The 22,256-nt window shown below is 38.6% G+C and overlaps 4 protein-coding genes across 5 annotated transcripts; 3 read left to right on the forward strand and 1 right to left on the reverse strand.

Moving 5' to 3' along the window:
- On the forward strand, positions 1 to 2,866 carry LOC133714642 (calcineurin B-like protein 7). Of its 2 annotated transcripts, none has more exons than XM_062140809.1 (8): positions 1 to 215; positions 336 to 418; positions 557 to 616; positions 943 to 1,051; positions 1,180 to 1,232; positions 1,731 to 1,811; positions 1,906 to 2,018; positions 2,308 to 2,866. In XM_062140809.1, exons 1-8 carry the CDS (start codon positions 134 to 136, stop codon positions 2,369 to 2,371), a joined length of 645 nt encoding a protein of 214 aa, XP_061996793.1. In that variant the 5' UTR covers positions 1 to 133; the 3' UTR covers positions 2,372 to 2,866. The 2 variants fall into 2 exon arrangements, with proteins under 2 accessions (XP_061996793.1, XP_061996792.1); XM_062140808.1 differs by having other exon boundaries at positions 2 to 227.
- A 272-nt stretch (positions 2,867 to 3,138) lies between these two features.
- On the forward strand, positions 3,139 to 6,097 carry LOC133714643 (calcineurin B-like protein 7). Its single transcript, XM_062140810.1, has 8 exons — positions 3,139 to 3,416; positions 3,527 to 3,609; positions 3,762 to 3,821; positions 4,135 to 4,243; positions 4,354 to 4,406; positions 5,075 to 5,155; positions 5,252 to 5,364; positions 5,663 to 6,097. Exons 1-8 carry the CDS (start codon positions 3,323 to 3,325, stop codon positions 5,721 to 5,723), a joined length of 654 nt encoding a protein of 217 aa, XP_061996794.1. The 5' UTR covers positions 3,139 to 3,322; the 3' UTR covers positions 5,724 to 6,097.
- Positions 6,098 to 7,523: 1,426 nt separating this feature from the next.
- On the reverse strand, positions 7,524 to 8,255 carry LOC133716769 (bidirectional sugar transporter SWEET5-like). Its single transcript, XM_062143427.1, has one exon. It carries the CDS (start codon positions 8,253 to 8,255, stop codon positions 7,524 to 7,526), a length of 732 nt encoding a protein of 243 aa, XP_061999411.1.
- An 826-nt stretch (positions 8,256 to 9,081) lies between these two features.
- On the forward strand, positions 9,082 to 11,969 carry LOC133714005 (phosphatidylinositol 4-kinase gamma 4-like). Its single transcript, XM_062140019.1, has 2 exons — positions 9,082 to 11,018; positions 11,336 to 11,969. The coding sequence occupies exons 1-2, from the start codon at positions 9,621 to 9,623 to the stop codon at positions 11,720 to 11,722; spliced, it is 1,785 nt and encodes a 594-aa protein (XP_061996003.1). The 5' UTR covers positions 9,082 to 9,620; the 3' UTR covers positions 11,723 to 11,969.
- Positions 11,970 to 22,256: the final 10,287 nt, after the last annotated feature.

A 22,256-nucleotide genomic window follows, 5' to 3' on the forward strand; every position in this document is an offset into this window, starting at 1 on the left:
TCGTTGACCAAGGACTTAATAACTTGTTTCCTTTTTTGAACGTAGTAGCTGTCTACACCTTTTCTCTCCACCTTTCAAGAAAAATAAGAGATAAAATTTACCAGAAAAATTTGCAGGAAGAGGAACAAAGCCAATGGGTTGCGCAAGCTCAAACAAAGCCAGAGTCAAAGCTGGCCCAAGTGCCAATTTAGAGCTCAATCCGGCTATTCTTGCTTGTAAGACACCCTGTGAGTTTATCGACCACCTTGTATATATGCCAGATTATATTTTGTTGATTTTTGTCATAGTGTGAGGTATATAGATTTGATTGTTGTTTTGTGTTTGGGAATTGGCAGTTTCTGTGAGTGAGGTAGAGTCTTTGTATGAGCTATATAAGAAACTAAGCAGCTCTGTAGTTCAAGATGGGCTTATACACAAGGTCTGTGCTTTCTCCTAGTTCTATTCTAATTTTACTCCTTGAATTAGTTTATAACTTTATAATATGTGTGTATAAACATATGAATTATGTATTGAAAACTTGATTGCTGAACTGGTTTGAGGTTTGTTTGATCAATAGGAAGAGTTGCAGCTTGCGCTTTTCCAAAACAGCAGTAAGCAGAACCTCTTTTTCGACAGGGTATGTGGTCTTGATTTCTTCTCAACTTGCTTGAGATGACTGCCTGATTTTGCTTTTTCATTTAAATATTGAAATACTAGATGTCCGGGTTGAAGTGAATTTTCAATGTATCTTTGCTAGCCTTAGAAATGAAGAGGTCATACATAATAATGTTGGATAGACTAGGATGTATAAGCTGCGATTTTAGTATCTGTAGTCGCATATCGGATGATATGATTAACATCGATCCCACATAGGCAAGGAGTGTTATACTGAACAAATTGGAATAGTTTTGTTAAGATTCTCATTTTCCTAAAGTTTCTCTATGTTATGCAATGGTTGGGCAGATATTTGATCTTTTCGATGTCAGTAACAATGGGCGTATTGAGTTTGAAGAGTTTGTTCATACATTGAGTGTTTTCCACCCAAGAACTCCTGATGAAGTCAAAATTACATGTAAGAACCAGACTCGTGATAGTAAATCCTATATTGGCCATTTCCTTGAGTTGAAAGTTTCTATGTTTCCAAATGATACTGTACTTTTGACTCATCCGGATACTAAAATGGGTATATTTTCATGGCAGATGCTTTTAAGTTATATGATTTGAGGCACACTGGTTACATCGAGCGTGAGGAGGTGAGTCCATTGGATTCTTACTTTTTGTTCCTGGTTGTTCATTGAGTTACCCCTGTGCACTACTGGTTTTCTAGCAAAGCCAGCAGCTTATGATGTTCATATGCATTCATAAAGTAGGCTATTGTGAGAAATGGGTTGAATATAGATAGGTCGCATAGAATATTCATGATTGTGAATTTGTGATGGTCAAATTCATTCGGCTCTGTAGAGATTTCATGTCTAGAATTGTAATATGCAAGCCATAATGATGTTTTGTGTATTTGTAGGAACAAGTTTTCATGCAGAAATCTATCTCTAACTGATGGCACTCATATAGCAGTAATATTGTAGATCAGCACCTCAGATTATGGTCTTCTTTGATCTAACTTTGATTTCATGATTGCATTCATTAGCCCTATGGTGGCTATTGTCATGATTGCACCTCAAATATCCTTTCCTGTTACTTTGTCATTTGAATGACACTAACAACCACATGAAACCCCTTTATATTGAAAACAGTTGAAGGAGATGGTGATGGCTCTTCTGAACGAATCTGATCTGATTCTTTCAGATGATATTGTTGAAATGATTGTAAATAAGGTATGAGTTCTGAAATGACTACATAGCTCTTTGATGATTGCCTTCCATCATTTCTGGTCTCCGTGATCACACTTTCTTGTATGTACTTGAACAGACATTCATGGAAGCAGATGGAAAAGCAGACGGTAGGATTGATGAAGAAGAGTGGAAGGAATACGTAGCAAAAAACCCTTCTCTACTGAAAAACATGACTCTTCCATACTTGATGTGTGTCCTAACCTCTAAGTCTACTTTCTGAGTAAACCTTATATGGCATTTGAAATTTTCTTTCACAATGAAACCATGCAGCAATCATTAGAAATTCTCAAATTAGAGATGCTGTAATACACTCTTTCCCATAACTTCTCATACCGGGGACTAGTTGAACATGATTAGAATTCAGATTCACTGCACACTTTTAGATTTTGGAGAAGTTCTGAATCATAGGCTTCATTTTATCTTTAGCAGTTGTTTTTGCTCAGAACTAACATTCACGAATTGGATGCACTTTTCTCAGGGACATATCTCTAGCATTTCCCAGCTTTGTGCTGAATACTCAAGCAGAAGAATCTCAACTGTAGCACAGAACTAGACATAAAGCCAGAACTGTTCTCTACATGCAGGAAGATAAAGAACATGGAGAATCATGCAAAGGGGAAAAGAAAATCCTGTGTCCTATTGGATACTTACCCGCAGTACCTCTGGACTTTACCTTCTTCGCAAGTGTCTGAGACCGATCAGGGCCAGCTCGGAGGATCTCTGAGTTCCCAGTATCCATTAGCAGTGTAGACATTGATCGACTGCTCGACAACTTCTATAATGGGAGCTAGGGTCATGTCTCGGAGGTTCTAAGTCAATTTGTTCAGTCTTCTCATCTTCTTTTTCAAAATTGTTGTTGTAATTCACCGATTTGTAAGTTGTAACCTGGAGCCTTAGATTGTATGATCAAACCAACCAGGGAATGAGGGATGTTCTTAATTATAAAGAGAGCATCATAAGTATTGCATTCCAGTTGAGCTAAATAAGACCAAAAGTTTGTTGGAATATATCCGTATATAAAAAAAATGATTACCTTAGGCTTTTTTTTTTCTTTTTTTTTTCTGAGAATTACAAAATTAGAAAGAAAAAGGTAAGATTAGTCCTCGGGCTGGCCACTTTTATGGAAAATATTTTTGGTAGGGTGACCTCGTCACACAGCACGTCCGCCCACTTAGTCAAAAATTTATATCCAAAACTAATCAGTCTGGTTTTGATCCGTCTAATACCAAAATTTTCTTTAATACTTAAACACTTGCACATGTGTCGAGCTATAATTGGACTGCTGAACAAACTAAATCACCTGACCGCTATATTCTCATGAGATGCTATCAACATTGGCTTTTCTATATGAATTGTACAAGAAACGTAATCTTCTTCTGTCTAGGCCGTTGACTTGATCTATAAAGCAGATACCCCCATAATTTACCAGAAATTTGCAACAAGAAGAAGAAGAAGTGTCATTGATTCATAGGGTATTGGAAACTTGGAATTGAATGGGTAGCTCCAACTCAAAGAAAGCTGGCCCAAGTGCCGAAGTACCATCTGGGTTGGAACCTAGTCCGGCTGTTCTTGCTTCTAAAACTCCCTGTGAGTTTAATCAAACACCTTCTGTTCCAAATATATGAATAATATTTTGCTCATTTTTTGTCATAGTGAAGTGTATAGTTTTAATCAAATGAATGTTTGGGAATGGGCAGTTTCTGTGAGTGAGGTGGAGTCTTTGTATGAGCTATACAAGAAATTAAGCAGCTCTGTAGTTAAAGATGGGCTTATACACAAGGTGTGTGCTTCCTCCTTGTACTGTTCTGTTTTTGTGGGATTGGTTACTAGCTGTCTAACTTAACCATGCAGTCTATAAGACATGCCTCATCAGATGAATTATTTATTGAAAACTTGATTGCTGAACTAATTTTAGGTTTGTGTGATCAATAGGAAGAGCTCCAGCTTGCGCTTTTTCAGAGCAGCAGTAAGCAGAACCTCTTTTTCGACAAGGTATGTGGTCTTAAATTCTTTTCAACTTTCTTGAGATGACTGCTTGATTTTACTTTTTCATGTAAATAGATGAAATACTAGATGTTCAGGTTGAAGTGAATTTTCAGTGCATGTTTGCTAGCCTTAAATTTCATACATAGTAATGTTGAAATTAATACATCCTAGTCTAAGGCTGATTCCAATATCTGCAGTCACATATTGGATAAGACCCCCACATATAGCAAACAGTTTTGTTATACCGAAAATTGCTATAGTTTCATTAAGATTCTGATTATCCTAAAGTTTCTCTATATATGTTGTGCTATCGTTGCAGATATTTGATCTTTTCGATGTCAATAAAAATGAGCATATCGAGTTTGAAGAGTTTGTTCATACATTGAGTGTTTTCCACCCTAAAACTCCTGATGAAGTCAAAATTACATGTAAGATAAATCCTGTATTGGCCATTTCCTTGTGTTTGAAGTTTCCATATTTCCACATGGCACTGTACTTTTGACTCATGTAGATACTAAAATGGATATATTCATGGCAGATGCTTTTAAATTATATGATTTGAGGCACACTGGTTACATCGAGCGTGAGGAGGCAAGTCCACTGTATTCTTACTTTGGTTGTTCATTCAGTTACCCTGGTAGATTTCTGGTTTCCTAGCAAAGCCAGTAACTCATGATGTTCATATTGATTACTTATGTGGCTCTGCATCTAGCATTTGGTAGATCTCATACAATAATTGTCCTAGCTTTACCGTATATTTTTGTTTCATTTCTTCTGGAGCAATCAAAAAGTAGGCTATTGAGAAATCTGATTGAATATAGATAGGTCCAATTGAATTTTCATGATTGTGAACTTTTGATAGTCAAATTCATAATTCGACTTTGTAGAGACCTCATGTCTAGAAATGTATATGCAAGCCATAATGATGTTTTGTGTATTTGTGGTAACAAGTTTTTATGCAAAAATCTATCTCTAACTCATGGCACTCATATAGCAGCAGTAATATTGTAGATCAGCACCTCAGATTCTGGTCGCTTTGATCAAACTTTGATTTCATCATTGCATTCATTAGCCGATGGTTGCTAATGCTATTGTGATCTGATTATAAAAAGCATGAAGTGTAAAAATTTCTGAATAGATATCCTTCCCGGTTATTATTATTATTATTATTATTATTATTATTATTATTATTATTTCCTTTAAATTATATATATGAAGCACACTAACAACCACACAAAATCCCTCTATGTTGAAAACAGTTGAAGGAGATGGTGCTGGCTCTTCTGAACGAATCTGATCTCATTCTTTCAGATGATATTGTTGAAATGATTGTGAATAAGGTATGAGTTCTGAAATGACTGCATTGCTCTTTGCATGATTGCAATACCATCATTTCTGGTCTCGGTGATCACACTTTCTTGTATGTACTTGAACAGACATTCATGGAAGCAGATGGAAAAGCAGACGGTAGGATTGATGAAGAAGAGTGGAAGGAATATGTAGCTAAAAATCCTTCTCTTCTGAAAAACATGACTCTTCCATACTTAATGTATGTCCTAACCCTGGAGTCTACTTCTGAGTAAACCTTATATGGCATTTGAAATTCTACTTAATTTCTTTCGCAAAGAAAGCATGCAGTGATTATTAGAAATTCACAAATTAGATGCTGTAATATACTCTTTCCTATAACTTCTCATACCGGGGACTTGCTGCATGCACATGATTAGAATTCAGATTCACTACAATCTTTCAGATTTGGAGAAGTTTTGAATCATAGGCTTCTTTTTATCTTTAAAACCTGTTTTTGCATGGAATTAACATTTGCGATTTTGATGCACTTTTCTCAGGGACATATCTCTAGCATTTCCCAGCTTTGTGCTGAATACTCAAGCAACTAGACATAATTAAAGCCAGAAGTGTTCTCTGCATGCATGAAGATATAGAATATGGGGAATCATGCACAGGGGAAAAAAATCCGGTGTCCTATTGGTTACTTACCCGCAATGCCTCTGGACTTTGCCTTCTTCGAGTGTCTGAAACCTGATCGCTCGGGTGATCTCTAAGTTCCCCAGCATCCATTTGTAGACATTGATCATTTGATCGACTGCTCGACAACTTCTATAAGAGGAGCTGGGCACCATGTAGATGGAGCTATGGAGGTTCTAAGTAGATGTGTTCAGTCTCCTTAACTTCATTGTCGAAGTTATTGTAGACTTGTAATTCACTGACTGGTAACTTGAAGCTTTATATTGTATGATCAAACCAACCAGGGATGTTCTTAATTATACAGGGAGCATCATAAGTAGTGCATTCCAGTTAAGCTACATAAGACCAAAAGTTGATTGGAATATGCTTTATAAAAAAATTAAAAAAAAGAAAAAGATTATCTTAGGCTTTTTTAAGATTACAAAATTAAAAAGCATAAGGTAAGATTATTCCTAGGGATGGGCTCTTCTATGGCATCGGAAAATATTTTCTATATTTGTCCTTGTCCCGTAATAGGTCCGCCCACCTAATAAGAGCATATCCAATAGTTTTTTTTTATAACATATTTTCTGTATTTTAGAGGAAAATATGTTTTTTTTTTTTTTTTTTGCTCCAAACAGCTTCCTTTATACCACTTCTTGTTCGAGTAGGAAGATTTCGGTTTTTCTCGTTCCTTCTCTTCGGCACGAGATGATAAAGAGAGAGCTTCGTCTATCGATGAACAGCGGATTGACGGAGCTCCGCGAAGTAATTTAATAGCTCGACTGAGACGGTTACGAAGTAAAGGGCCCCCTCGGACCAAGAGACGTGACCGGATGGTATGGGCCTTGCTTGAGTCCTTTCACTCGCCCCCTATTTCTATTTTATACAAAATGAAGAGAGAGAGAATAAATTTACAGCAAACTTTAAAATCAGAGAGAATCATCTTTTAAGGAGTTTTTAGGGGTGCGATCATACCAGCAATAATGTACCGGATCTCATCAGAACTCCGAAGTTAAGCTTGTTTGGGCGAGAGCGGGTATCCCACGTGTACATGCCTCACGGCCACACAGGTTCCACGTCAACGTGTATGACTTGAATATTCGCCATACGTGTGGGGGTGTGTTGAGAATATATAGGTCCTGTGAGAATCCATGACATTTGAGCTATAGTTTCTTGTGAGTTGTAATGGTGGGTTGTACCATTGTCAACTCCAACCAATGCTGCTGCTCCAACTCTCAGTTCCTCCATGCTTGAATTCATCCCTCTAATTATACCGTTGTTCATTTTGTAATTTCAATTTCTAACTTGACAAGTGACTAATGAAAAAGTAGTGTTTCAATTGAGAAAATATTATTGAGAAAATATTGTGTCATTTGGCTGTAGAATTGGAATTTTTGGAATTTTTTCCATCTAATTTTGAGTTTTCAATTTGATTTATTGTAGATACTCAATATCTAAAATAAATGTTCTTGAATTTATTCTCTCTTCTAATATGATGCTGCGTTTTTTTTTAATTTTTTTTTTAACATTGTTGAAAAAGTATGAAATTCCCAATATCAATGCAACTCAATTCCTTGACTGTAGAAGCAAATTTTATACATACTTGATCAAAACTACAAAATTGATCCCAAAAAGATAAAATAAAAAATAAAAAAAGCTAAATAGTACTTGTAAAATATGAAAAATTAAACAAAAGGCCTATAATTTTAAAGCGATTACGATTAGATGGATTTGCAATACTTAGACATTAGTACAAAGTTGCACTTCATTAGTAGTCTTGCCAGAGAGGTCTTCATCTTTTGGTGTAGTTTTGTAGAATATTGCATAAATTATCAATTGAAATGCTCCAAAAATTGCACCGAGACCGTTGCTAATCAAAATGAAGTAGTCCACTTTTCCAATAAGAGCATAGGATGTCCAGCAACAACCATTCAGGAAGTTGGCCACTAGGAGAGTGAATGGCATATATTTCACACTCTTAGTTTTAATAACATCTCGCACGTTGAACAAAGGAGAGCCATACATGAGGACATTGAAAAAATCACAGATCACACCAACTACGACAGCCCTCAAAGGTCGATTCATTGCCATCTTATGCTCAGGTATTGCCAACATAGTTGCAGCCACCAAAGCCCCAAATAAAATAAGTTCACATATAAAGTATGTAGCAACCCTCTTTCGTCCTTTTGCTGTGGCATAATAGAAGAATATGATAAGATATATGAGCTCTATAAATAGCCCAATTCCATTAATAGTGACAACTAAAATGCTATCTGGGTTAACGAATGGCAGTCCATAGTAACACCAGAACAAACAGTTTAACACTGTTGTAAGGTAAGGTCTTGGATCGAAAGCTTCTACATCTTTTTTTCTCCATATTTGTATGAACGTAGGAATTGGGGAGAGGAAAAGGCCGCCAGAGATGACATTCCCAACAACACCGACCACGAACCTAGCATTTGTGTGCACCATCTTTGTGAGGGAAATGACCAAGAAAATGTATATGTGACTGAAATATTTAAGAGAAAGATATCGAGTATTGAATGAATGAATATATTATAGCCACCCTCTCCCTATTTATAGAGTGTCTTTTAGCCTAATTGAGCACTAAAAGGTTTCCAATTTTTTAGCATATTAGAGAAGTAGATCTTTTCCTATAAGGATTTGTTGTAAAACCAAATTGAGTTCAAACTTGCTAATCCTACTTTGTGTAGGAGGGACTTTTATAAAAAATAAAAAAAGTTTATTAGGTTCTGCCCACCTAATAAGAGCATATCCAATATTTTTCTTATAACTTATTTTCTGTATTTTGATTACATTTCCAAATTTAAAAAATACTACCATATTTAATTGTGGGTAATAAATTACAGAGACTGTGATAGTGAAGCTACAGAATAAAAATTATAGAGATTTTAACTTTTTAGTCTATATAATTGAGATTATATAAGAAAACTGTGCAGTCTATACGAAAGATTTCTTTTCTCATCAGATGGTATCAACAGTTGGCTTTTTCTATTTCTAAATTTCTAAAAATTCAAAACTCAGTAAAATCTTTCGGGTCAAAAAGACACAATCCTTTTTACCTGGACAAACTCACCCCAAATCCTTTTATAGGAAACGGTAAAATATCGTCTAGGAATCCCCCTCATCACGTTTACTCGTGGCACCCCCTCATTCGCCAATACACGTAACTCGGAGCTTTTTATTTCCCGTAGTTACTTGGTCACGACTCCACTTGGCAGCTCCTTCCTAGTTCCTACCGCATTGGAAAATGGAAACTATAAATCCAATCCCCTCGTCAAAGTCAGACACCTCCCCAAACTTCTCAGTCGGCTCCACGCGTCTTTCTTTCTTGGTCCTCCTCCTCACTCCATCTCAAAAATCCCCAATTCTTCCAAACCAAACCAAAAAAACCCTAGTCGCTGCTACAACCGAATCGCAATTCAGCCTTGGAGAAGGTTCTCCCTCCTGAGTAAGGATCGATCGCCGTCGCTGTTGATCGGTTAGTGATAATTTGATTTCCGATTGCGATTTTTGATTTAGTGTGGATTTGGGTTCACGATGCGATGAATTCCTAGGGTTTGGTGGATCGGGTAAGTGGTTCCCTTTTGATCGGGGGAAAGGGGGAGTGTTGAAAGTTTGGGGCTTTTTTAGTTTTTAGTGTACAGATTGTAAATTCGAATCTCAGGGTTTGGAGTTGATCACCTGGGTGTTTGAATCTAGGTGGTCAACTTTGGGTTCAATATGGCTGGGTTCTTGTAAATTTTGTGAATATTTAGTTAGGGTTTGGTAGGTTGTTGAATTGATTTGTAGAAAGGTTGTGAATTTGAAAACGATATGTCGTCGGCCGGTGTTGCCGCTCTTTCTCCGGTTCACAGTGAGCCGTTGCTCACTGGTGGTAACTGTCCTGCTATGTCGTGTATGTCGTCGAGTGAATCGATTTTGATATACCTGTCTGTTTCGGGATCGACTACTCCTATGAGTGTGTTGGAATCGGATTCGATTGAGTCTGTGAAGCTTAGGATTCAGACATATAAGGGTTTTGTTGTGAAGAAGCAGAAGCTAGTGTGTGGAGGGAGGGAACTGGCTCGGAGTAATTCGATACTAAGGGAATATGGAGTGTCGGATGGGAATGTGATGCATTTGGTTCTTAGGCTGTCTGATCTTCAGGAGATTAATGTTCGAACTAATTGTGGGAAAGAGCTTACGTTCCATGTGGAGCGTGGGAAAGATGTTGGGTATGTAAAGCAGAAGATTGCGAAGAATAGTAAAGAGTTTGTTGATCTAGAGGAGCAGGAAGTTGTGTTGGATGGGAAGCCACTTGAGGATCAGAAGCTTATTGATGACATATGTAAACAGAATGATGGTGTCTTACATTTGTTGGTTCGGAAGTCTGCAAAACTTCGTGCTAGACCTGTTGAGAAGAACTTTGAGTTGTCTATTGTGGCGTCACATGTGGATGATGGGAAAAAAGAAATAGATGGAGAGAATGTGAAGCAGCAATATGATGCTGATGAGCAAGAGTTTAGCAGAGGTTACAAAGTCGATGAGATGATTGTGCCAAGAAAGCCGCCGGATAGAGAATTTGGGTTGGAGCCTGTCATTAACCCCAAGATTGAATTGCCGTCTGTGATCTGGGATATTGTTTATGAAACAGTTGAAGGACTAGAGAGTGGGAATCACCCAATCAGGTCAATGGAGGGTACAGGAGGAGCATATTTTATGTTGGACTCATCTGGGGAAAAGTATGTGTCTGTGTTTAAGCCAATTGATGAGGAGCCTATGGCTGAGAACAATCCAAGAGGGCTTCCATTGTCATTAGATGGGGAAGGATTGAAAAAGGGGACAAGAGTTGGAGAAGGGGCTTTCAGAGAGGTTGCAGCTTACCTTTTGGATCATCCAAAGGGTGGGCGGCGTATGTTGTATGGTGATGGGAAAGGCTTTGCTGGAGTTCCACCAACATTCATAGTGAGGTGCTTTCATAGAGGATTCAACAACCCAGAAGATGTAATGGTCAAAATTGGTTCCTTACAGAAGTTCATGGAGAATGATGGAAGTTGTGAGGACATGGGCCCTGGTGCGTTCCCAACTGAGGAAGTGCATAAGGTTTCTGTTTTGGACCTGAGATTGGCCAATGCGGACAGACACGCAGGAAATATCTTGCTGAGCAAAGAGGGTGAAGGTGGCCGGTCTATGCTGATTCCCATTGACCACGGTTACTGCTTGCCCGAAAGCGTATGTTCTAAACTCGCTTTATCTTTGCTTTGACTTTCCCTTCTATTCATTTCATTTGCATCTGTTTGTTTTGCATACATGTTCATCTGTTCATTGTCATGATATGGTCCTGTCATGTCTTTTCCCTTCCGTCCAAAATGTGTCCTGGTATGCCAATATGTGTCCTGCATCAATGATTTTTGACTGTGCTTTTGGTTTAGGATTAGTCTTGATAATAGATGATGTGTATTTCATTTCACCCAGTATACTTGAACGTTTATATTTTTCTACCTGTTATATGTTTTGATGTTCCAATAATGTCTATGCTGTTATTGCAGTTTGAAGATGTGACATTCGACTGGCTCTATTGGCCACAAGCACGCAAACCATATGCTGAGGAGGTGGTTGATTACATAAAATCACTGGATGCTGAGGAGGATATTGCCCTTCTGAAGTTCCATGGATGGGAGATGCCACCAAAATGTGCTCGCACACTTCGGATTTCAACCATGCTGCTGAAGAAAGGAGTAGAGAGAGGGCTCACTCCTTTTGACATAGGAAGCATGATGTGCAGAAAAACCTTGAATAAGGAATCCGTGATAGAGGAAATAGTAGAAGAAGCTAACGATTCTGTGCTCCCTGACTCAAGTGAACATGCTTTTCTTGAGACTGTATCCGAAATTATGGATCGCCGTCTTGATGAGATTGCTGGTTCACCTTCCTGATTTCACTGCTGAATTATGTGGATAGGTGTATACAGTTTATAGCTTACATGTGATTAATGGTGCATGTTCCAGTAGATCTCCATTTGGCTCATGCTCCTTGAAGAATTCCATCTCGTTTGTTCATTATAGACTTGATTCTCTTTTGATTGACAAGTTAAGGTCATGACAATTTCGTGTTAAATTCCAATGCTTTGCTTTGTAATAGCAGTTCAGTGTTTCTATTGATGACAAGTTTGATTTGGTACGATCATGATGCTTTTTCTTATTAACTATTAGAGAAAAATTCAAGTACCGTCCCCAAACTATGCTGCCAAGGCCAATTTGATACCCGAACTCTCAAAAGTATCAATGTGATACCCAAAGACCTATATTGGCATCAACGTGATACTTCCGTTAAAAAAATCAAACGACTCCGTTTGTTTGCTGACGTGGCAAGCACGTGGGCAAAAAAAAAAGGACAAAATAGACTTTTTACCCTCTTTTTTTTTTTTAATTCACTTCTTTTTCTTCTTCTTCTTCTTCAACCTGACTCTTCTTCTTCTTCTTCTTCTCTCTCCACCTCCTCTCTCTCCTCTCCTTCTCCACCACCCAAACCATCACTAACCCCACCGTCCGCAAGCTCCAGTCCTTAGACCCAAATTAGTAAGCTACGCCTGCAATTTCCACTCGTCTCACTCAACAACTCGGCGGCCCCAATTTACGCCGACGACGGGTCGTTGATCATCTCGGCACCAGGTTCTTCGACCGGTATCGGGCAGCAGCGCGGGGGGGATCGGTGCAGGCGGTTGAGGCTACCGTGAAGGGGAGTAGGTGAGGCTCCGGTGAAGGGGAGCAGTTGAGACTGGTGCAAGGCGGCGGCGGTGCTGCAATTCGCTGGGTTGGACTGGAGGCCCGTGTGGGCTGGCAGGGACGAAGGACGAGGCCGGTCCGACTGTGTGGGATGGCTGTCTGCAGAGGCCGGTCTAAAGAGGGGGGTCGATCTGGGCAAGAGAAGAAAAAAATCCTAAGAGGGGGGGGGGGGGGGCGGATCTGGGTTCGATTGGGAGCTTCAGCAATTGAAACTTCAGGAGGAGAATGATGGTGTTGAATTCAAGCCATGGTGGGCTGGAACTGAATAAAAGCATGAGCTAAAAAGAGGCAAGCTGAGTTTAGGTGCAGAAGGTATTCGTCAAAATTGAGACACAAACCAAAGCGCATTCATTTCCTCCTATTGTCGTCTTCGATAACTCCCCAAAAACCAGGTCCCTCCCCCATCCTCCTTTATCAATCCCAACCTCCCCCACCTCCCTCGTTATTACCTGTTCTCTCCATATCCTATAACCCATCATCTCTCCCACCCCCCCCCCCCCCCCCACTATAATTTCTCTCCTCTCTCTCTCACCCAGATTCCTTCTAATTGATGAAGCGTGGGTTTTCCATGGCGGAGGAGGGCGATAATAAGATGAAGAAGTTAAAGGTGGAAGAAGAAGAAGGGGAAGACAAGATTGAGCAGCAGCAGCAAGAAGAGGAGGTTGTCATCGTTCAAGGCCCAGGCTTTACGAATCTGGACGAAAATCAATTTTTCTGTACTACAACATTCAGTTCTTTCACCACGACTTGTTTTGGTTTTTCCACATTTGAGCTAAAAAAAACAAAAACAAAAAAAAGGGTAAATTGGTCATTTCACTTTTTTTTGGGACCCACGTGCTTGCCACGTCAGCAAACAAACGGAGTCGTTTGATTTTTTTGACGGAAGTATCACGTTGATGCCAATATAGGTCTTTGGGTATCACATTGATACTTTTGAGAGTTCGGGTATCAAATTGGCCTTGGCAGCATAGTTTAGGGACGGTACCTGAATTTTTCTCTAACTATTACATACACATTTTAGGGTTAATCTGGGAGTGGGTAAGTGCTCATTAGAGCTACAGAACCCCACGGCGAGTATCGTGATAAATGTATTTTGTTACCCATTCTAGGAAATGGAATGCATTGTTATATGTAATTTCACTCTTGAATTGTTCAATTACAAACTTCCTTCATTGAAGTTGGACACGAGTTGCGAGTCTTCACCATAAGTTGTCTCCGCCAAAGCAAAAATGACTACATTAGGCAGAAATGGATCAGTACACAGCTCACATGGGCAAATGGCTTAACCATCATTTACTTGCACAGTGTTAGAGATGCCAAACCAACCCATAAACCGGCTCCGGTAGTTTGTACGGTGGTCCTTATCGCTGACACACAGAATTGCAATCTTGGTTCAGAAGGTAAATCTTTGAATTTTTGACTGAAAATTCAAACTTTGAATCGTAAGATCCCTCATTCTTGTCTCCAAGCTTTGATGAGTTGCATTAAACCTTCCAAGCCTTTTAAAGTTTATACTTTGAATCGTAAGATCCCTCGGCTCATTCTTCTCTCCAAGCTTTGATGAGTGACTTTAAACCTTCTAAGCCTTTTCTTCTCTTAGTGTCTTACGCTTAGTGGGTCTTATCTTCGTCTGTGCCAGCACAATCCTTCACCACTTCGTCTCCATAATTACCTATCGGTTTTGCATAACATGGTTCCTGGAGTGCTTTGATTATAGACTATTAAGTTAGGATCACAAGTTATAAAAGGAGGATTCAAGTTCCTCCTGATTTGCCTTTACCCTAGCACGGCAATAGAGAAGTTGATGGGCATAGGCAATAGGGGAATCTGTGGGCACAGGCAATACAAGAAGAAAAGGCTGTTTGCTTGAACAAAAAGCTCAACCATCTCAAGACCATCCCCTGCATTCTCAAGACATGTGCTCCTACCTTCCTCAACACCGCTGAAAGAGAGGAGCAAGTAAATGAAAGCCTCAAACTCAAATCTTAAAGGTACTGGTAATGGATGAAATTAAACCTCGCAACTGCTATATTAATTCGAGTTATATGTTGAACTCACTCAGTGTAGGAAGGATGTTTCCCTCGAATCTGCAAGTCCTAATGGACCTTTGAGGGTATTGAACTTGCTCAAATAATAATTGTATCTAATTTATGCTTAACTTTTGACAGGACAAAGAAATGTTAGATTAAATGCGCAACTCTGGGTGTGTTGCTCTCTTTAGGGCTGTAACTCTTCCGGATCAGTGTTGGTTTCTTGGATGTCTGCCAGATTGCACTTATTTCACCCATGATTATGAATGTGCAGGTTGTTATTGTACCTAGTGATGATTTTGGTGTTTATACCATTGAATATCAGAGTTTTTACTGATTGACACCATACATGCTGCGACTCTAGTGAAGAATACTGGACTGGAACGACCAATTTGAGTTGTTCCAACTTATAACCTTTTACCTGTAGAGAACTTCTAATCTGGCTTGTTCCAAATCCAACTGGTCTCCATTGCTGAATTAGTCCTTAAGCTTTTTGGCATACATCAAGGTATAAGTAGACATAGCCAGGCACGGAACCAGGAATTAAATTTGAGGTGGGCTAAATTTACCTAATACTAGCAAGAAAAATTATTCTCAAAAATTTGGCAGAGTCTATTTTGTTTTGATGGAATATCTCAATTGCATAGCACTTATCAAAATATCATCCACAAAATGCATTTTGTCACCCAAATTTTTATTCAATGTCAATACAAATTCAACTACTTAAGTTGTGCTCTTCGGTTACCTGAAGCATAAAACTCATCGATAACCGAATTTGAATTAATAGTATCAACAATTTCTCTCTCAATATGCACTGTCATTAAATCTGCAAGAAAATCATCACTCATCTTGCTTCGAAGTCGGTTCTTAATGAGCTTCATGGCTGAAAATGCTCTCTCTGTTGTAGCCGTAGAAACAGGAAGAGTCATCATTAGACGGACTAGTCTCTCAATCAACAAGAATGGTGTCCTTGTGTTAACAAATATGCAAGGAGCACACCCGGGCACCCCACCAGGCCACCACATCCCTCCCCACCACAAGGGAAAATAAATTTAACTTACTCAAAAGCTAAAAAACACCCAATCAAAATTATAATCAACTCAACTCTCAAACAATCAACACAATAAAGAAATTGCCACTATCATGGGCAATTGGGCATTAATAATAGAAATTCAATATATTTTTCTAGGAATCAATAGATTTGATTAATTACATCAAGAAATCTAGAAATACCCAAATTCTAACCTAAATTATATTCTAATTTCGTCAAAAAAAATTCATTATAGAAGAGAAGTTAAAGTGTAATATCTGAACAAGGTTGAGAGATGAGAGCAGATTGTTGAGGAGAGGAGATAGAGTGACTTGGTAGAGACTAGAGAGAGGTGAGAGTCTGACTGTCTGAGCTTGAGAAATTGAGAAACATAGAACTGAGCAGTGGGCAGAGGTGAGGAGGAGAGGACAGAAAAGGGGAGAAAAGAGAAGAAAATGAGAGAATACATTAATTATACTAGTGCCAGCACTCGTTTTCGAGGCAAGAGGCAGTGAAGAAATATGGTCAGATGCATGTACTTTAGTTATCTTTTATATGTGTTTGACTTTTTTTTTTTTTTTAAGGGAAGATATGCTGAGGTCAGATACATATAATCATTTTTTTTCCCCCAAAATACTGGGGTGTGCTGCAGCACACCTCAGCCCACCCCTATGTCCGTGCCTCACATAGCAATTGTCTTACCGGTGCATGTGCTTGTCTCCTGTCATTTTGGGTTTCAAGTCAGATACTAATCAACCCCAATCCGATCTGTTAACCTGAATTATTTCCCCTCTCCCCACAACGCTAAGAATGGAACTTGTTTAACATAGCCATCTGAAATTATTAAATTGAGCTCTCGTTTGGCACACCCAAGAAAATGAACAATGTTCTTGCATGAAGGAAAAATATGGGGGAAAATGGATCCCTCCCACACCCCATGGGATTCATTTTCCCTCATACTTCCCCTGCATTCATTGCACATTAATTGACTACTCTAAATGTTATTTTAATAGTTGTTATTACTAAATTATCTAATAAATTTTTTAATCTTGAATTGTTTATGTTTTGATAATAAAGATATTATTGGAAAATTGATGTTACCTACTTTCCTATTCATGCACAAACCAAACATCGAAAAGGAAAGTAAAATACATTTTCCAATTACTTTCCCAATGTTTCCAAATATTGGTAGGGAAACTAGTGGGAAATTTACTTTTCCATGCTCATGGGAAAGACTAAGGAATCAATTTCTTTTCCGTGAATCATACGAGGCCTAAAATGAATGTATTTGCTGTGGGATAGTTTTTTTTTTTTTTTTAGGTTTGAGCTGTGGCATTCAATTAATTCCCACAACTCACTTAGGAGCCCAAAAGGGTCATTTAACGTTGATAGGCTATTTGTATCCACCTAAATAGATGCACAAAAATGCCTATAACTTAACCCCACAAGAATGTCGAAAATAGTATAGGTAAGTAGGGATCGTTCCCGCAAGAGATTGTGGTCTAATCACTAATCTAAAGACTCAAAACAAAATAAATCCTAAACTGTTCAGTTAGAAAGATCTGATTGGCAGACAACTCTAAACTACTCTAAATGTCACGAAAATTTACAGACAGACTCTAAACATGTTAAACTAACTACTGACAAAGTTTGATAATTTTTGAAGGTGTTTTGGTTGACGAACTAATTAAATAAAAACGAAACACTAAATGACTCCTAAAATAAAAAGACTTGATTCAGGGTTATGAAAATCAAAGATAAAACAAGTTAGAGGAATTGCATCCACCACCAATCAATCAAGTAAACTAATCATGTTCAACCTAATTACATCTATCTATGGATGAAGATGCTCAGGTTAACCCAATGCCTGAATTAACCTATTGTTTTTCCTTACTTGTATGCTAGGTGAGAGACGCTCTACACCTAACCTATTTTCTAAAGTGCAACCTAGGTTGACGCAACTCAAGATTTAACACAAAGAAATCATTACGCAATAGAAAAACGAGACATCACAAGGCATCTTGAGTACGATGCGTCTCAATTAACCTAGGAACCTAATCACTTGCCTTATAGACAATTTACTACTCTAGAACTCTCAACGGAACCCTCGAAGCAAGGCACAGGCAATGATTATTCTTAGCAATAGAACCCTAAACATGCAATCTAAGTTGCGCACCAAAGAAAACATGTAAAGGAATCATCAATGTGAAGATAGAAATTAGGTTCTCATCCAATAAATAAACAAAACTAATTGAAAGTCATAATAAGTTTACAATCATGATTTGGGGCTTCAAGCAGCCCCCTAACTAATAAAAACTAGTTAAACATAGAAGAAAACAAAACAAAGAAGGGGAGGAAGAGAGAAGAAAGGAGAGAAGAGAAGAGAAGCTGCAGATTGATCCCCTTTTATATGCTTAGAGGTTGCCTTCATCTTTCTTGTTGTGTAGGAAATCCAAAACCTAAGAGAATTAGGGTTCACGTGCTTAGGTGGAGTTTTCCTATTGGTTCTTGAACTTGATGACTTATTCCAACCATTCACATCATGCCATTTGTCTATCATAAGTCGGAATATGAAGCAGAAACTCGTCCTCGGGCTTCTTGGTGTGATTTGGGCTTCGGAACATAAATTCCCGTCCAACCTCAGATTCGCGTGCAGTATGACCTTCTTGTACTAAATCGGCCATAAATTCCTCTAGAAAAATGATATTGATGAGCCGTAAAAAGATCTGGAAACTAGACATCCAAGGCTTTCCGTCAATATAAATATCATCCTCTGAATCGTTCTGAGCTGGTCTCAGTGGTCTGTCGAAGTTGACTGATCTGCACAAGCAGATTTGCCGATTTTGCCTTTCAGTCCCTCTTTTACTTCTTTTCTCCTTCTTTGCTCAAAATACCTATAAAATAAGTAAACAACGTAAATAACGAGAAAATACACTAAACTAACAAAGAAAGCATAGAGATTAACGTTATCAATATCGCATAATTATGCTCCTATCAAACGTCCGGGAATGAAACTTTTTAAACCAAACTATCAAAACAAAAAGAATAGGGGAAATGATCATTTACCCAATTTTAGCTTAAAAATTGCCCACTTACCCAAACACTCGAAGAGATTACCACCCACTTACCCAAACACTCTAAGAGATTATTTCCCTAATACCCAATAAGTATTTTTTTTTTTTGTTTTTTTGTTTTTGGGACAATTTTGCCCTCTCCTTCTTTGTCACTTAGTGAGAGAAGTCATTGGAGACCTTGCTGGACTCCGGTGACCAGTGGCCGGCCGGGGACTCCAGTGACGGACTCTTGCGGCCGGTGACCGGAATCCGGCGACCGGTGACCGGAATCAAGAATCCGGCTACCGAACCGGTGACCGGATTCCGGCGTCAGATTTTATTACCCCCCAATAATACCCAGTAATCATATTATTGCCCCCCAATAAACATATTATTGCTCCCCAACAACAAGTTTATTGGGGATCAATAATTAGTGAAAAATGAAGATGTTTTGAATTTTGAAAGCTTTAGGAGGTTTATCCAAATAAATAATCTTATTATTGCCCCAATAAAATTTTTATTGCCCCTCAGTAGTCTTATTATTGCCAACCAAATCATAATTAAAAAAAAAGCAATCACTACTGGCAAAATTTCCTTCCATTCTCAGAGTTCACAGTTTACCACAAAAAATAAAATTTGACCACCCAAAAAATGTTGTGTAGCAAAAAAAAAACACACTAGAAATTGATTTGGGCACCCAATCACCATCTTCGCCGGTCTCTTGCATCAGAAACAGTTCCTCCCAAGTACGACAACACCTGCAAGGGTCTGGGGTTGTGCGGTCGGAGGCGGCTCGGGGGTGCCATGGTCGTGGTGGCGCGGTCGGGCTCTGCTTGGACGAAGCCGATCTGGGTTGGTTTCTTGGATCCGATCTGGAGAACGCGTTGTTTGGCTGGGGTGGTGATCCATAGCGCGGCGGTGGCGAAAGGATGATGAAGGCGGTCTGGCGAAACTAGCGGGGCGATGCAGTCGGCCGGAGGTGGAGAGAGAGAGAGAGAGAGCTGGGGTGGTGATCCATGGCTCGACGGTGGCGGAAGGATGATGAAGGCGATCTGGCGAAACCGGCCGGGCGATAAAGTCGGCGCCGGAGGTGGAGAGAGAGAGAGAGAGAAACTGGAGGTGGAGATCGGGGGGAGGGAGAGAGAGAGTCTGAGAGGAGAGGGATGAGTTTCAATTTAATTAATAAGGGCTAAAATGTCAATAGATGTTAGATTGGGTAAATGGGGTTAAAAAACTCTTAGTGGAGTAAGTGAGCAATTTTTAGGCTAAAATCGGGTAAGTGGTCACGGCGCCAAAAGAATACTTTAGTGAAAAACACATTTGCGATGAATATTCATCGGTAATGATTCTATACACTTTTTTTATGTGATTATAATTGTGCGTTTAATTTTAGTTTCTATACATATTTCCGAGATCCTATATACATATTTCCGAGATCCTATATATAAAATTATAAATAACAGGCTATGGCAAAGGAATTTCTGTGATTTGTTCTAATTGTTACGCTTTTCTTTTTAACTATTATAACCTGCTCATTAGGGCAATGCATATTTTATATGTAACATCTAGATTTTGAACTGTTCAATTACTTATTACATTGAAGTTGAACACAGGAGTGGTATTTTGATTACCCATTCTGGGAAATCCTACTCACATGGTCAAAGCCATCAATTTACTAAGCTTTTCTGCGTGATATCTGTTTGTGGTACTCACAAATCAGAAGTCAGAATTGCAATCTCGGTTCAGGAATCATATCTTTGACTGAAAATTTTCACATGGATTTGAGATCCCTCAATTTCGTCTCTAAGCTTGGATGTTTACCACCATAAACTCCACCCTGGTTTACTTAACTATTTCGCAACCCTTTAAATATTCTCTCAAATCTCTTCAAACCCTCCACTACCACAGCCTCTTCCTTCCTTAGCACAATACTTCACTTCTTCATCTCCAGCAATGACATTTCACCTTGAGCATACTACGTACTCAGTTTTGGGAAAAATGCGATCATTAAGTTAGGATCACAAGTTATAAATTAAAGTAGCTAGGATTCAAGATGATGAATTCCATCCCTTGAGATTTTTCTGGCGAGGCCACGATCCATTCCGAACACCAATGCAAAGTCTCCACAGTCCACTCAGAAGATGATGAATATATATATATATATATATATATATATATATATATATATATATATATATATATATATCAAAGCCGTAAGAGTTGTGTATATTTGATTAGTTAAAACTTCTCAAACCCCAGGTGGCGGATTACCGCCTAGGAGTGGTATTTGAGTCGTATATATATATAAAAGTCCTCAAACCCCAAGTGGCGGATTACCGCCTAAGTGAGGTATTTGAGTTGATATCTTCTATTCTACTTTTTATGCTAAGTGATTATCTATCTGGTTCTAATTCTTAAGTTTGTAAACACCTATTTTATCTTTTCTTTTCCACCTTTAGCCTATACCTTTCTCCAACCAAACAGTAAGTCCAGGTCCAAACAATGAGTCCCGGGTGAGGCATGAGCGGATGCGGCATGAGCGGAGAAGAGAGATGCCTAGTTTAAGGTCGAAAATTAAGGTATTTTAGTCTTCCAAACTTAACATTTTGTCCCAGCCTTTCTAATCACTTCTCCTAATGAGTAGACTATTTAGATCCAACTCAGTTACCTCCAGTTCGTCTAGATCCTCCCTAAATAGGATCCCTGACATAGTTAATGAAGAACAAATTGAATATCGGTCAAATGATAATATAGACATGAATGATTGGAATATACCCAGAGTCCCTAGTAACGAAATTTATAAGAAAAAATGGTCTCTTTCTTCATTCAAAAGTGAACATCATATTAAAACAGTAGAACAAGTCTATGCCCTTAGTAAACAACATGAAACTTGTCAATTATTCAGCCTTGAGTCAATTAAAAAACACAAAAAAGATGGTCACAATTTCCTACATATAGGATTAGTCCAAATTGGCGTTAAGCCATTAACCCGAAAAGGTCTAAATGCCTCTATACTCCTATGCCTCAGAGATGCAAGATTCACCGACTTTAATGATAGTACCCTAGGCATAATTGAGTCAAGCCTATTCAACGGTCCAATCCATTTTGATTGTTACCCAGACTTTACAATTAGTCTTAGTGATCCTCACATCTTAAAATCCTTAACCTTAAATATTAAAACTTCAGGTTACAATGTCCTCGAAGGAACCCAACCATTAGCCTTAATTTATAGAATCCACTATAAAGTCACTGGTACAAACATGAATTTTCAAGCCATAAGTAAAAGCCCAAAAGATCAAACTCTTTTAATTCAAAGTAGTCAAGAAAATGCTAATATTAGAGTTCCACACACAATCAGATGGTCAGATGTTCATCTACCTTCTGAATGGTCTCTTACTAGTGAAAATCAACCTATCAACATACAACATAATTTATCTGACTTAAACTGTATCCAACAATATAATGATGGGACAGTAAGAATCAACTTCCATAATCCTAGAATAAGTCAAAACCTTAGGATTCAAGAATTAGGTCAATCATCAAGACATTCCGAATTAGGTCAATCATCAAGA

The sequence above is a fragment of the Rosa rugosa genome, chromosome 6, assembly GCF_958449725.1.
Source record: "Rosa rugosa chromosome 6, drRosRugo1.1, whole genome shotgun sequence".
In the NCBI taxonomy this organism is placed as follows: Eukaryota; Viridiplantae; Streptophyta; class Magnoliopsida; order Rosales; family Rosaceae; genus Rosa; species Rosa rugosa.